The following is a 15,204-nucleotide window of genomic DNA, read 5'->3' as shown; positions in this document are numbered from 1 at the left end:
TTGATGTCTTGTATAGTATGATCCAAATGTGTCACATATGCTTTCAATGGCTAGATTAAGTTACCGAAAGGTAAGTTTTGAAGCCAGCCGACTAGGTAACAACATTAGACACATAAATAAGTCTTTACAAGTTAACAATCTGTAAAATACTCAATAGATGTTAGGCCTCGATTGGTAACCATAATTTAGGAAAAAAATGAGAAGGAATGTGACATTCCTCTTCATTCCTCAATTTTTTTACCATTTACAAGGAATCATTTTTCCACATCATTCCTATACATTCCTCACAAAATGAGGAACAATAGAACAAAAATGTTCCTCCCCAAAATTGATGAGGAACAAATGGAAAAAAAAAAACAAATATTAAAATTCGTTTTTTGTTTTAAAATAAAAAAAAAATATTTATTAATAATATTTTAATCTCATAATATAATATTTTTCATATTTTTATCATGTATTGACATTAAAAAATATTTTTGATATGAATTTCATGTTAAAAAATCTTATTATACATTATTTAAAATTTGTATGGATAGTAAAACATATTTAAGAGATGTTTATATCATAAATAACAAATAAAAACTTACTATAATCTATAATAGGTTAATATAAATTATTAATTTTTAACATTAAATATTTAGATTCATTCAAAAATATATTTTAAAATTAGTGTCAAATTCATTATATATAAATTATATCTAGTATTATTATTAAAAGTTGATTTATTTAATCAAATATATTATAAAAGATAGTGTTATTGTTTGGTTACCATTTATTATTTTGTTCTTCTCTCTGCATGTTTTCCTTTCATTCCTCAAAAGTTGTTTATTCCGTTCCGTATTGTTCTTTTTGTTCTTTTTCCTTTTGTTCATCTAATGGTTACCAGTAGAAGCCTTAATGTGTTTCTTCCTTCCCAATTTCATTTGACCTTCATTGGAAAACAAAATCAAATACACGAACCATGACCAATTAAAACATCATATACTTGTAAAAACTAGTTCCAACAACTATACTTGTTTCAAAAAAGATGACCACATACATACATAATTTATAGAAGGACTTTAAACCTCACACCTTTTATATAAATTGACTGAACTATTTCTTACCCTCACTCACAAATCTTTATGTTCTTTACTTAGAATTTAGAGTCCACCATTTGTGTTTTCATCTATCTTTAGCTAAATGGCGTCCGCAGATGTTGAATACACATGCTATGTTGGCAACTTGGAGCCGGACACAGAAGAAAAAGATCTTGACAATGCGTTTTCTCAGTTTGGAGACGTTATAGATTCTAAGGTTCGATTTTCCTTTTCGCTACTTTTACCGCATTGGTATTGAGTTCTTGATTCTTTTTATAATTTGTTTGAACAGGTTGTTTGCGAAAGAGATGATGACTATGATCAGTATTATTATGGTTCTGATAGCGACTACGAATATGAATATGAAGAGCTTCCGGTGAGAAAGGTATATGGATTTGTTAGTTTCATAGATGAGAAGTCTATGAAGGATGCCATCAAGGGAATGAATGGTAAGAAGCTCGGGTTAAAGACCATTAATGTGCAAGAGTCTCACTTGTCTCGTAAGAGTCGTGGTGGTGGTGGATGTGTTGGTTCGAAAAGGGTTTAGATGAAGATAAAATTAATATGGTTTTCATAAGAAAGAATAAGGTTTGAGTCTTTCTAACCAGTAATGATCCAATAATATTGAAATAAGGTTTGAGTCTTTGTAACCCGTAATGATCCAATAATATTGAAGTAAGGTTTGAGAATAATTTGAAAAGTTAATTCATAAAATAATAAGGTTTAAGTCTCCCAATCTTAAGATCACAATGCTTTGTGAACATCATAATGATCATCAACAATATCAACCACCATGTCCTTATAGTCTTTGTTCAATTGGATTACAATATGATTATCATGGGCTTACTTCATGTTTTGTTGCTACATAATAGATTTTTAACTGACCAATTTTTTACTTTGATTTTCCTAATTAATTATTCTATGAATATTAAGTGTGTGTTTTTTATAAACCATATCGGCTGATTCGGTCAGTCTCGGTAGTATCACATCGAAGTGCTTCTGAGTGAATTTTTTTCCCAAAAGACCAGCACACTATATATCCCGAGTTTGAAATGCTTTCCGACTAATGACAAGGGTAGTCAAGTCACCTGCATTTCTGACTACCAAGTAAATCAATTGGACCAAAGTTCAATTGACAGACTTCCCCCATAACTAGGTCTGGGCGTTTGGATATCGGATCAGATTTTGGATTTTTTGGATATTGATTCTAACATCCATTCAAGTATTTATAAAATTCAGATCGGTTTTGGTTCGGGTAATTAAAATTTCGGATCGGTTTGGATATAATTGTGGATAATCTAAATTATCCAAAATTTATCTAATATGGTTTTATTCGCATATTTTAAATTCAACTGTACTCAGTACTCAAATAATCCATACTATCCGACTATCGAAATATAAATATATAAAAATGAGGCAAATGACAAGTTTAAAGATCAAACTAACATAAAATAATACCATACCAATATATAAGTGAAACATAAAATTGTGTTAAAATTTTTAAATAAACCAAAGTAAATCATAAAATCCTAATGAAAAAAGAAGTAGCAAAATTCAGTAACATATATCCTTAGGATATCAAACTGTATATCCTTAAGATATTAAAATGTATCTTATAAGTTCGGTTATATTCGGATATCTATTGATTATCGGTTCGGATCGGATTTATCCGATATGCTTAAAAAGATGAATTCAAGTGCATATGTGTTTTTTGTTGTTGTTGTAATTAGTGTATATGTGTTGTTGATACTATAAAAATTACCAATATTAATGTTTTTTTGGGACAAAATTAAACTACAAATTAATTTAAATTACACAATATATTCAAGTGATTATGATAATGTTTTACAATTTCCGAGATATATCATCTAACCCAACCCAAAAATATTCAATTTAACTTGTGAGAAAGTATCAGCGCGTGTGATCGAGAGAGATCATCTTCAACCTCTTTGAAACAAATCTTCGCAAAACCCTAAATCCCCTTTTTCAAATCCTTCTTCAATCAATCAATGTCCGTCGACGATCTTCCTCCGTCGCCGGCATCCGCCGTTACGCCACTAGGCTCCTCCGTGATTCCGATTGTTAACAAGCTTCAAGACATATTTGCTCAGTTAGGAAGTCAATCGTCGATCAAGCTCCCTCAAGTAGCTGTAGTCGGAAGTCAAAGCAGCGGCAAATCCAGCGTCCTCGAAGCACTCGTCGGCCGTGATTTTCTTCCTCGCGGGAATGATATCTGCACGCGACGACCTCTCCTTCTCCAGCTCGTTCAGACGAAACCTCGCTCTGAAGGTGGATCCGATGAAGAGTGGGGCGAGTTTCTTCACCACGAAGTTGGTAAACGTATCTACGATTTCTCTGAGATTCGCCGTGAGATTGAGGTTTGTTATTTCATACTCTTCTTCTTCTTCTAAAAGTGTTTTTGTAGCGTTGTTACACAGTTCAGTTGATGATGGTTTAATTGTGTGATTGTGTAGGCTGAGACTAATAGAGTATCAGGAGTGAACAAAGATGTCACAGATAATCCAATTCGTTTGAAAATATATTCCCCTAATGTTTTGGATATCTCTCTGGTGGATCTTCCTGGTATCACTAAGGTTCCTGTTGGTGATCAGCCTACTGATATCGAAGCGCGTATACGAACCATGATCTTGTCTTACATTAAGGAATCTAGCTGCTTGATACTTGCTGTTACCCCTGCTAATTCCGATTTAGCCAACTCAGATGCCTTACAAATTGCAGGAAATGCTGATCCTGATGGTTAGTTTTAGTATCAAGTCAATTGCGAATTTATTCGTTTCATTCGTGTATAAAATTATTCACCATTCGCTTTGCTTATAAGTTTACTGTCCTCAGGTCATAGAACCATTGGTGTAATCACAAAGGTGTGGTTTCTCTCTTCATTTATATTATGCTTTTAAAAGTTTCTTGTTTTAAGACTTAGCTGTGATGGCAAACTACTCTATTTCTCATGGCTGCTCTATTTTCTCTCTGATTCAGTTGGATATTATGGACAGAGGTACTGATGCTCGGAATCACCTTCTTGGCAAAACAATTCCTCTTCGACTTGGATACGTGGGAGTTGTAAATCGTAGTCAGGAGGTAAACCCTGTTATTAAAATTGTTTACAGTATGATGCATATTGTTGTTGTTGTATCATAATGAGCTTATTTTGGGCTATCATTAAATCTCGTCGACTCACTTTTACCTTATATATTCTACCTTTCATTTATTTCTGTTCATTGTTACCAAACCATACTATATCAGTTTGCTTTACCTCTTGCTCTGTCGCCACTGCACTTTACCCAACACAAAAATTTATTTGTGTATTGATTTCCATAACAGGATATTTTGATGAACCGTAGCATCAAGGATGCTCTTATTGCAGAGGAAAAGTTTTTTCTTAGTCGTCCTGTAAGACTGTATCCTTATTTCTATTTACTTTCTCATAGTGTTACTTTGACTGTTCTGCTTATATCCTTTTTTCTGACTAAACAGGCTTACAGCGGTCTCACTGATCGTTTGGGTGTTCCTCAACTAGCAAAGAAATTGAATCAGGTATTATCTACAGTCTTGAGATATTCTAAATTCTTTGTTATGATTATCTTATTATGCAGTCAAGATACAAGCTCCATAAGAGATACCCTTTCTGGGTCTCGTGTATATTGGCTTTTGTATGTAATATTCATGTTTCCTAACTATACATAATCTGATTGTGCCCATTCGATATAAAAGGAGTTAGAAACTTTATAGGATACTATTTTGTTTCTCCTCACTGTATATATTTAAGAAAAATTGGCAACATATGCTCATTATGGTTGTTGATTTCATTTTCGTATGGTGAATTCTCTTTCTGTTAATTGATTACTCCTTTTCTAAAGATGGCTTTACATAGGTTTCTATTATCTGTAAAATTATAAGCTGTCTAATGGGAGCTACTCCCTTTTCCATTTTTTGCAGATCCTTGTCCAACACATCAGGACAATGCTTCCTACTTTAAAGTCACGTATCAACACCGCATTGTTTGCTACGGCAAAGGAGTATGAGAGCTATGGGGCTATAAGAGAGTCCAGGGTATGTGTTTTTCAGCCAGTTTTTGCCCAATAGATCCCATCCATTCTCAGTGGTGACATTGCTATTTGTGTTGCTATCTTGTAGCTACTTGTTTTTGCGTTGTATGGTTTCTTTGCTCAATTTTCGTTTCGAATAAATTTTATTTATGTATGTGATTCACTTCGTGACATATGAGGGAACCTGTTAGTGTTCGAACGTGTTAAGATATGGAGGGAAAGATGTCTGGCAAATTACCAGGCATTTATTTCCGTTGTTAGCTAGATATGCTTTCCAATTACATTTCCTTATAATATATACTTGCCTCATAAGATGTCATTTAAAACATATATAAGTGTATCATTGTGGCTATATAACTTACAGCTTTCTCTGTGTCTGTACTGTTTTCAAATTCACAGGGCGGTCAAGGAGCTCTTCTCCTCAGTTTTCTTACAAAATACTGTGAAGGTAATATCAGAAGATGGGTTCTCTTTCTGTTTAGGCAACAAATGTTAATTTGTTCTTTTTAGGTTGGTATTGCTCCTTATCACGGTTCAATTGTTCATAACAGCATACTCCTCAACCCTGGAAGGGAAAAGTAAAGAAATGTCTACATCTGAGCTTTCCGGTGGAGCAAGAATTCTCTACATCTTCCAATCAGTCTTTGTTAAGAGCTTGGAGGTTTGTTTGTACATTTTCATACTTTTCCCTTGATCTTCACTTAGATGCCTTTTGGTTTGTTGTTCCAAATTTTGTGCATTATGCTATATCTTAGTTAGGTGATAGTATCATAATTCAAAATTAAATTTTTGGTATCACTTGTGGTCTTTCATGGAGGTTCATTTTGTTGCTATTGACATCAAACCTGTACACGTGTGCATGACTTTCTAATAATTGACCTGGAAGGCAGACAGTTCGTTTCAGCTTTTAAGCTCTTGGAAGCGTTGCATGTATGCAGCTTCTTTACGAGTAGAATTACTTCAGTTAGAAATACAATCAATGTTTATGTTTGTTCAATTCCCTGCATCTTTCGAAGCATCTGATTTGCTATCGCTTGAAATTGATCTGTATCTTCTCAGCTGTATAGTGATCTTTTACATTCCTTTACCTACTAATGTTGTCAGTGGCTCAGTGCTATTTGATACGGGTTTTAGAATTTAAACCTATTTGTTTCCTTCACTTTGCTTCTGCAGGAGGTTGATCCGTGCGAAGACTTAACAGATGAGGATATTCGGACTGCAATACAAAATGCAACTGGTCCCAGATCTGCATTATTTGTTCCAGATGTAGGTGTTTATCCCCAAGTCGTGCTTATTCAGTACTTTCCACATACTGAAATTGCTTGAGCTTTCTACTTTTGAGCTACTCTGATAAGTATCTCTTGCTTTCATTCTCTTCGCAATAGGTTCCATTCGAAGTTCTTGTCAGGAGGCAGATATCCCGTTTATTAGATCCCAGCCTTCAGTGTGCTAGGTTCATTTATGATGAGCTAATAAAGGTGTGATTTATCATGTGCTACATTACTATACTTGTTAATTTACTTGCTCTTGAATTTTAAATAGAAATTTCTCTACAGATTAGTCATCAGTGTATGATGACTGAGTTACAGCGGTTCCCAGTCCTGCAAAAGCGCATGGACGAGGTTATTGGGAACTTTCTGCGAGAAGGTCTTGAACCTTCACAAGCAATGATCCGAGATATTATTGACATGGAGGTATGCATGAATAATTTAAGCTCCACACAGTACTGATTGCATGGCCAGATATGTTAAATATCTGAAATATCTAAACTATATACTGATTTTTGTTTCTCCTGTCATGCTGGTGGAGTAGCAGGGGGATGTTCTAAGTTTGAGATAATCTATTATTACTCAATTTTACGGAATACAGCCTCTTTTAAATTTGGATTCTTAGTGATGCTGGTTGTGAATGCTGGGAATTCGGTTTAATTTATTAAGCTTACCATTTGCAGATGGATTACATAAATACCTCACACCCAAATTTTATTGGGGGTACCAAAGCTGTGGAGCTTGCAATGCAACAAGTAAAATCTTCTAGGATTTCGCATCCTGTTACGCGGCCAAAGGTGTGGAATTGTCTCAGCAAAGCATTAAGATTGTTTATGTATTTCTCATTGTGACTTGTACAATTTTGCATACATGTTCCTTTTTCACTTACCAGGATACAACAGTGGAGCCTGAGAAGGCAGCTTCTTCTGCGAGTCAAATAAAAACTCGATCTTTTCTCGGCCGGCAAGCTAATGGAATCATCGCTGATCAGGTATTATCATTTTTTTAATGTTATGTGTGTGTTTGACTCTGTAACATTTGTAGTCTGACTCCTGCTTCTGAAAGTCCACGAAGGGAGTACAAATATCCAGCTAAAGACTTATTATACTATATATAACATTTTTCCGTAACATTTTTCACAGGGTGTTCTAGCTGCAGCAGATGCTGAAAAATCCGGACCAGCTGGTAATTGTTATTACATTCATTTTTCTGCCTTTCATGTATGTATAGTTAAATGAATATGTGGTTCATTGTCTGAGATATGACTTCCATACAAGCATACATGTCTGGTCTTTATTTGTTGAAGAACCCAATGCTCTGTGTATTGATCTTGACCAATTGAGAATCAACCAGGAAACACAACCTGGAGTGGTTTTTCATCAATTTTTCGGGGGAGTGATGGTCAGGCAGCTGCTAAGAACAACTTACTAAACAAACCATTAAGCGAAGCAGCTCAGAATGAGTATCAGAACTTGTCAACAATCTATTTAAAGGAGGTTTAAATCTCTTGCCTTCTCAAGCTCCTCATACTTTCCCAATACAATAAAATATTTACCATCTATTCACCTCATAAATCTTTGTTTGGTTTTTGAAGCCTCCAACTGTTTTGAGGTCATCTGAAAATCATTCAGAACAGGAGTCAGTTGAAATTCAGATAACAAAGCTATTATTGAAATCCTACTATGACATTGTAAGGAAGAACGTCGAGGACTTGGTTCCAAAAGCAATCATGCATTTTCTGGTTAGTGTCCCCTCCCTCAAATTCACGTTGTGGTGTTACGTGACACTTGTAACTTAGTAGCATCTTTCGATCTTTTACTAGACCTGAAGTAACTCAACTGTGAGGGGATTTGTAACTATTCTATGTAATTGATAATATACACAGGTAAATTACTCGAAACGTGAGCTGCACAACGTTTTCATCGAGAAACTTTACAGGTGAAGAAAGAAAACATGTTACTCTCATCTGATTTTGTAAATAGTCTTTTTATATGAACTTAACAAACTGGTGGATTGGACAGGGAAAACTTGATTGAAGAACTGTTGAAAGAGCCAGACGAGTTAGCGATAAAGAGGAAACGAACGCAAGAGACTCTTCGCATTCTTCAGCAGGCTAATCGGGTAAGTTCTCAAAGGTTTGTGCTGAACAAATTGCAATATTAACTTGTTAAAATGTGTCTACTTCTTGATATTTTTAAAACAGACATTAGACGAGCTACCCTTAGAAGCGGAATCAGTTGAGAGAGGTTACAGAATCGGTTCTGAAGCGAAACATGAGGAGTTACCGGGTACAAGAAGATCAAGGACAGAAACCAATGGTAACGGGAACGGACGGTTCTGATTTGTGACGGACATGTCTCAATTCATTTGGTGAATGGAAACGATTTGTTTTCTCCCCTTTGAAATCGATTCTGCCTTTGGGGAGGTATAGGTGAAACATCATATCATTAAAGAAGAAGGTTTTGTTGTTGAGGGTATTATTGTTAGCTTATTAGAAGAATGCAACTTTTATCTGTGTTTCTCGGAGCTGAGAAGAATAATCAAAGTTTCTAATTTCACTCTTCATAGCATTATTCTTTATTACATTACATCAGGCGGTTTGCAAAAGAAAAAACTAAACATTAACAAGGTTTTCTGCCCTGTCCTAAAAATTTGAAAGAATGTAATTTTTTTTTTTTTGACTTGAGAGTTGATTTTGTTTTTAATTCTAGAGTTTTGAAATTCTCTAATTGTGTTTTGTTAAAACCCCTATACATAATTTTCGAATTATCAGATTGCTTAATCTTTCAGAATGATTTTTTGTTCAGATTCAATACATATCTTGAGGTGTCCATGTAACTTATTCGTAGTAAATAATGTAAATTAAATACAACAACACTGAAGAATCAATGTCTCAGTCTTTGTCAGTCTCTGATGATGCAGGCTTTCCAGAATACTTATCACGCCAAACCTGTTTATTCTTCTCCATACTGTTATGGTTTTGAGTAAATTCAGTAAGCCCTTGTCTGAATGCTCCAAGCGTAACCCCATTGCCCACCAAGATGCTTGTCACTCCCATTTTCGAAACCTGTTTTTATTCACACACAACACCAAAGATTCAGTCTTAGTGCATACGCATAGTAAAGGCGACATAAAGTTCAACTAACACAAAGTAGCAGTTCGTCCTTACCGATTTGATGTTTCTGTCTTCATCATCGAAGAAGAGCATCTCAGTAAAAGGCACTCCCGTCCTTGTATGTATCTTCTGAAAATGTTCTGTCTTGTGAGTCCAACTTGAGTAAATTTCCTGAAAACAATCCCAAAAGTATTATTACCTTATGCCACACAAATACATTAACAACTTCCTATTCCTATTCCTTTCCAATACATTTCATCGCTTGAACTACGAAGAATACATCAAATGTGGTACCAGACGACACTTCTCTAACACACACGAGATAAATCTGAACCAACATCACTAGAAATGCTTTGCTACAACAACAACAACAACAACAAGACGATGATTAGAACTAACCTTGGCGAGAAACAAAGGCTTAATGTTCAATTTATCAAGAAATGTGTTAGCAATATCTGAAGTAGGAGATCTCGAAGCAACAGCCATTTCAATCCCCTTCTCTTTCAAACCACTCAATATCCCCTTTGCTTGTGGATACAAAGACGGCATTTCGCGTTTCGAACGACATTCGCTGAAACAAATCACACATCCAAAACTAATTAAAGATTCAAACTTTATCAAAACCAAACAATATGATCAGATCATTCACACTCTTTCTTAAACTCTCACTTTTTTAAAATTTACAATCATAACCCAAAATTAACAATTCATAAAACTCAAAACCCTAAATACCAATTCCACTGTGCATTTGATTAAACCAAACAAGTTCCACAAAAATTGGATGAAGAACAAAAGAGAAGAAAGGGGTACCAGTAAAAAGGCCAGAGAGTGTAATCGAGATCAAAGACGACGAGTCTCGGAAGAATCTGGAACATTCCTATTATCTGCATCGCTTCATCTTTAACTTTCTCTTCCGCCATCGCCGGAGATGTTTCTTTCAATCGCGCGAATGGAGAGACGCTAATGGGACATGTGTAGTAGACCTGGTTTGGGAGAATATGAAACTTCTCAAAAGAACCCCTCTAGTGTTTTAAGTTTATGGAAACGACCCTTATTTTATTAATTTGACAGTTTTGGGAATGTTGTTTTGCTTATTTTGCAATTTAATCCTAATTTAGGGAAAGTTGTAAGAAAAAATGAGACTTTTTTCCCTAAACCGAAATAATTCTGATTTTGTGGTTGAATTCGTAACAAAAATATTCATGTTTGTGTTATGTATATAATGCGGTAAATTGTTTTGGATCTTATTAGTAATATACAACTGTAATATACGATTTGGCTATTTTGCCAATATAAGTTTAGGATGAAAATGAGAAGTTAACAAAAGCTTAAGATTTAATTAAAAGATCAACAAAAGTTTAAGATTTAATTGAAAAGTCAACCAAAGTTGGAAATATATTTATTGGCAAAGTTTATTTTTCTCCAACCAAAACGGACTATTTTCATGATTTTTATGATATGTTTGTAATTAGAAAGATAGACCAATATATATATATATATTAAAGTATTTACGATGATATTATTTATCAGTTTCGTAGTCATGTTAATATGGATATTAGATTATGATCAGTGTTGTATCACGAATTAATGTTTTTTAAAGATTTTAAACTTTAAAATTATCTTTAAAAAGTAAATGATGTTATTAATTTATGTGAAAAGGTACATTAATATCTTATTAGCTTTGAATATTTATTTAATTTATATTATATTTTTTTATAGTATCCGATATTATTTAAATCTTTCATAATACAATGTCATATTCCCTTTTGTTGAATTTGTTTACTTTGGTTAAGTTTTATTTAAAATTTAACTGTAATTAAGTACGGAATAATAGTTTATGTAAATTTTGATGTAATTATAACTATGTCATAATATTATAAGACCAAAATATATTATATTAAATTATTTTATAATATAAAACTGTAAATATTGGATTAAGTTGATTATACTATCAGAAATAATTGTTACAGCTGAATATATACATACAAAACAAAGTGCATATTTTGTCATTTTCAGTTATACATGCATATAAATTGTAATCGATACTAGAACAATTAAAGAGATTGTGTACACAATATGTACAATAAATATGAATTTCAGTATTCAATATACCTAGTTTTTATAAAGTAAATAAAAATATATTAAAATTTATTTGCTTATTTCACAATATACCTAGTCGTCGCGCTTGTATTCTTCGCTGTGTATCATGAAGATTCTTTGTTTGGCTGGGGGTGGTGGGAGCTGATCGTCCTCTTGGTTGCCTGCTCGGGCGGCGTCCTGGCCGTCCTGCTGAGGTCGGGCGTTGTTGGCATTCCCGGGGCCTGGGCGGTCATCTCCTACTGTTCGACATATTTATCTTTGCTCTTAAGGACCTGCTGTTTGGGCGGCAGATACTTCTGGGAGAGTATGCTTTGTTCCTCTTCTATCTCTACGTAGCGGGTCGCCCGATGCAAGGCGTCTTCGAGCGTATCGTATTGGTTTAATGTGAGATCCTCCCGGAAACGGCACTTAAACCACAGTGCGCTCCTGAGAGCCGAGAGCGAAACCTTGTTGGGTGCATTCACCTGGAAAGCAACCTTTTAAAACCTTTCGATGAATCCCCTGAGAGGCTCGTCGATTATCTGAACGGTCGACCATAGGTCGGCCGTTGTTGCCCCTGGAATAGCCAAGATCGAGTATTGCTTTAGAAATGCGAGTGAGAGCTGTTTGAAATTATCGATCGAGTTGGCCGGCAGATTCGAGAACCACCCTAGTGCGTCTCCACTCAGTAGTTCCGTGAATAGTTGACATTTGCCGGCGTCTGACTGGGCTAGCGTAAGGTTGCATCGATGGATGGCGATTTCAAACGAAGTCAGGTGATGCGTTGGGTCCGAGTCGCCTTTGAAGTGGGCACATTTAATCTTGGTGTCCTTTGGGATCACCACGTTGCGGACGCGTGTAGTGAAGGGCGTGTTCTGTGACTGTTCCAGCATACGATCCACATCAGGCGCCGAGCTTGTTGCTCGGTGCATGCGAGTCGACACCTCCTTGATTTTTCCGCGCTGCTCGGCGAGCTCATCATTGCCTTGAGTTGGGTTGGCGGCCGCAGTTTCTTCGGCGGTCGGCGCGTTTGGTGAGCCTGCCTGACTCTGGATGGCAGCGCATACTTCAGATAGAGCTGCGAATCGCTCGCTCGTTTTCCGCTCTTGCTCGTCCATCTTGGCGAGGATGCTGCGCATTAGGGCGCTGATACCGGGGTTGCTTGTCCCTTCTCCGTCCTCGGTCGTCGGAGCGCTCGGCGGGTTACCTTGTCCTGGCTGGAAACGGTCGGGGGTGTCGGCCACAAATTCTCCACTTCCGGCTTCCATTCTTGTATCTTGCAGATGTGCGATATCTAAAAACGAATTACTTTTAGCTCTGCCCCACGGTGGGCGCCAAATGTTGGAATAGTGCTCGGCACAAAGGGGGAAAATATCAGAAATGTTCGTTAAGGGTCGGGCCAAAAGGTTCGTCTTATTAATCGGAGATCGGCAATTACAATAGGGAACGAGTACAAAATTGTTCGACACTTAAAGTGACTAAAAGACGAGCTCTCTGATGTACTTCTTGTCCTCTTCGATGTACGTGATGTCTTGTCACATCAAGTCCCTTTCCTTTTATAGGCGGATGATGTGACAGGACACCGACTTTAGGTCAAGACTTAGTGGGCCGATCGTCATGGGCCGACCATCCGCGGCCCGAATCCTAACTGGGCCGTCAGGCTGAATTGGTTGTCTATTGTCGTCTTCCGCGGACTCGTGCCACGTCATCCACCTTCCTCCGGGCCGGGCAGGAAAAAAGTGGAGGGGACTCACAAATTGAGGCCCATATCCAACAACCAATATATATATTAAAGTATTTACGATGATATTATTTATCAGTAATCGTAGTCATGTTAATATGGATATTAGATTATGATCAGTGTTGTATCACGAATTAATGTTTTTTAAAGATTTTAAACTTTAAAATTATCTTTAAGAAGTAAATGATGTTATTAATTTATGTGAAAAGGTACATTAATATCTTATTAGCTTTGAATATTTATTTAATTTATATTATATTTTTTTATAGTATCCGATATTATTTAAATCTTTCATAATACAATGTCATATTCCCTTTTGTTGAATTTGTTTACTTTGGTTAAGTTTTATTTAAAATTTAACTGTAATTAAGTACGGAATAATAGTTTATGTAAATTTTGATGTAATTATAACTATGTCATAATATTATACGACCAAAATATATTATATTAAATTATTTTATAATATAAAACTGTAAATATTGGATTAAGTTGATTATACAATCAGAAATAATTGTTACAGCTGAATATATACATACAAAACAAAGTGCATATTTTGTCATTGTCAGTTATACATGCATATTAATTGTAATTGATACTAGAACAATTAAAGAGAATGTGTACACAAGATGTACAATAAATATGAATTTCAGTATTCAATATACCTAGTTTTTATAAAGTAAATAAAAATATATTAAAATTTATTTGCTTATTTCACAATTTAATCCTAATTTAGGGAAAGTTGTAAGAAACAATGAGACTTTTTTCCCTAAACCGAAATAATAATGATTTTTTGGTTGAATTCGTAACAAAAATATTCATGTTTGTGTTTTATAACACAAAATTTGTGTTTCGTATATAATGCGGTAAATTGTTTTGGATCCTATTAGTAATATACAACGATAATATACGACGTGGTTATTTTGACTATAAAATTTTAGGATGGAAATTAGAATTTAACAAAAGTTTAAGATTTAACTGAAAGAACAACAAAAGTTTAATATTTGATTAGTCAACTCAAGTTGGACATATACTTTTTTTGGTAGGGAGACAACGTCTCCGCAAATTTATTCAAACCAAAATAAAAAATTACACACGAACACGACGTGGGTACGCAGTCCCATTAGCATCGTCCAACAAAATAGAAGTAACACAATCAGGACAAGAATCAAAGCGATAAAAACCCAACGGTAAGGAGAAGGCATGGTTAGCTAACCCATCGGCAAGATGGTTAACCTCCCGATAATTATGTGAAAACCGGACTATCAAGTCCCTTGAAATTAAGCCATAGCACAAGCGTACAAGGAATGATAGCGAATGTGAATCAATTATCCCTGCCTATAGAAAATCCACAACAATCTTCGAATCAATTTCCACCTCCAAACAAGTGATTCCTCTCTCTCAAGACACATTCAACCCATAGTATACTCCCCAAATCTCGGCCAACGGGGCTGAGCATACACCAATGTTCAGAGCAAAGCCTACACACCAGTTACTCTCACCATCTCTTAGAACCCCACCCGCAGCAGCTAGACCAGGATTACCTCGGGATGCACCATCAGTATTCAACTTAAACCATCCATTCGTCGGAAGGCGCCACACAATAAGTCTCTCCACACGGCCAACAATCTCCCTATCACCACTTCTTGCGTGCGCTTGTAAAGTCTCCTTAGCTTGATCCTTTACAAACTGCACTTTATCTCTGCACTTTCTCTTCTCTCCAAAAACATTTCCACACCGCTATTTCCAGCCCCACCAAGCTGTTACAACAAACAAAGTAGCCCACTCAATATTTCCCACCTCTCTTCTACTACCAAGATTGTCAAAGAGCCACTCTAACAGCAATTTTGTCAGAAAG

At 35.6% G+C, this 15,204-nt stretch overlaps 4 protein-coding genes across 4 annotated transcripts; 2 read left to right on the top strand and 2 right to left on the bottom strand.

The window, feature by feature from the left end:
* The first annotated feature begins 1,182 nt into the window (after nucleotides 1–1,182).
* Nucleotides 1,183–1,662, top strand: LOC17891349 (glycine-rich RNA-binding protein GRP2A). Its single transcript, XM_006299178.2, has 2 exons — nucleotides 1,183–1,296; nucleotides 1,372–1,662. Exons 1-2 carry the CDS (start codon nucleotides 1,183–1,185, stop codon nucleotides 1,624–1,626), a joined length of 369 nt encoding a protein of 122 aa, XP_006299240.1. The 3' UTR covers nucleotides 1,627–1,662.
* A 1,325-nt stretch (nucleotides 1,663–2,987) lies between these two features.
* On the top strand, nucleotides 2,988–9,002 carry LOC17891364 (dynamin-related protein 3B). Its single transcript, XM_006296965.2, has 20 exons — nucleotides 2,988–3,457; nucleotides 3,554–3,836; nucleotides 3,933–3,961; nucleotides 4,077–4,178; nucleotides 4,422–4,490; nucleotides 4,575–4,634; nucleotides 5,037–5,150; nucleotides 5,546–5,594; nucleotides 5,698–5,807; nucleotides 6,320–6,412; nucleotides 6,532–6,624; nucleotides 6,703–6,840; nucleotides 7,098–7,211; nucleotides 7,307–7,405; nucleotides 7,557–7,599; nucleotides 7,768–7,910; nucleotides 8,009–8,155; nucleotides 8,300–8,352; nucleotides 8,436–8,535; nucleotides 8,618–9,002. The coding sequence occupies exons 1-20, from the start codon at nucleotides 3,089–3,091 to the stop codon at nucleotides 8,753–8,755; spliced, it is 2,346 nt and encodes a 781-aa protein (XP_006297027.1). The 5' UTR covers nucleotides 2,988–3,088; the 3' UTR covers nucleotides 8,756–9,002.
* A 170-nt stretch (nucleotides 9,003–9,172) lies between these two features.
* LOC17890893 (magnesium-dependent phosphatase 1) lies at nucleotides 9,173–10,497 on the bottom strand. Its single transcript, XM_023785715.1, has 4 exons — nucleotides 10,340–10,497; nucleotides 9,929–10,100; nucleotides 9,584–9,700; nucleotides 9,173–9,481 (listed from the first exon to the last, which is right to left on the bottom strand). Exons 1-4 carry the CDS (start codon nucleotides 10,447–10,449, stop codon nucleotides 9,308–9,310), a joined length of 573 nt encoding a protein of 190 aa, XP_023641483.1. The 5' UTR covers nucleotides 10,450–10,497; the 3' UTR covers nucleotides 9,173–9,307.
* A 1,368-nt stretch (nucleotides 10,498–11,865) lies between these two features.
* Nucleotides 11,866–12,876, bottom strand: LOC111831532. Its single transcript, XM_023786153.1, has 2 exons — nucleotides 12,116–12,876; nucleotides 11,866–12,055 (listed from the first exon to the last, which is right to left on the bottom strand). Exons 1-2 carry the CDS (start codon nucleotides 12,874–12,876, stop codon nucleotides 11,866–11,868), a joined length of 951 nt encoding a protein of 316 aa, XP_023641921.1.
* Nucleotides 12,877–15,204: the final 2,328 nt, after the last annotated feature.

This window comes from Capsella rubella, unplaced genomic scaffold, assembly GCF_000375325.1.
Source record: "Capsella rubella cultivar Monte Gargano unplaced genomic scaffold, Caprub1_0 scaffold_3, whole genome shotgun sequence".
Classification (NCBI taxonomy): domain Eukaryota; kingdom Viridiplantae; phylum Streptophyta; class Magnoliopsida; order Brassicales; family Brassicaceae; genus Capsella; species Capsella rubella.
Note: the sequence above shows the minus strand (reverse complement) of the source record. Positions and strands in the feature narration are given on the sequence as shown.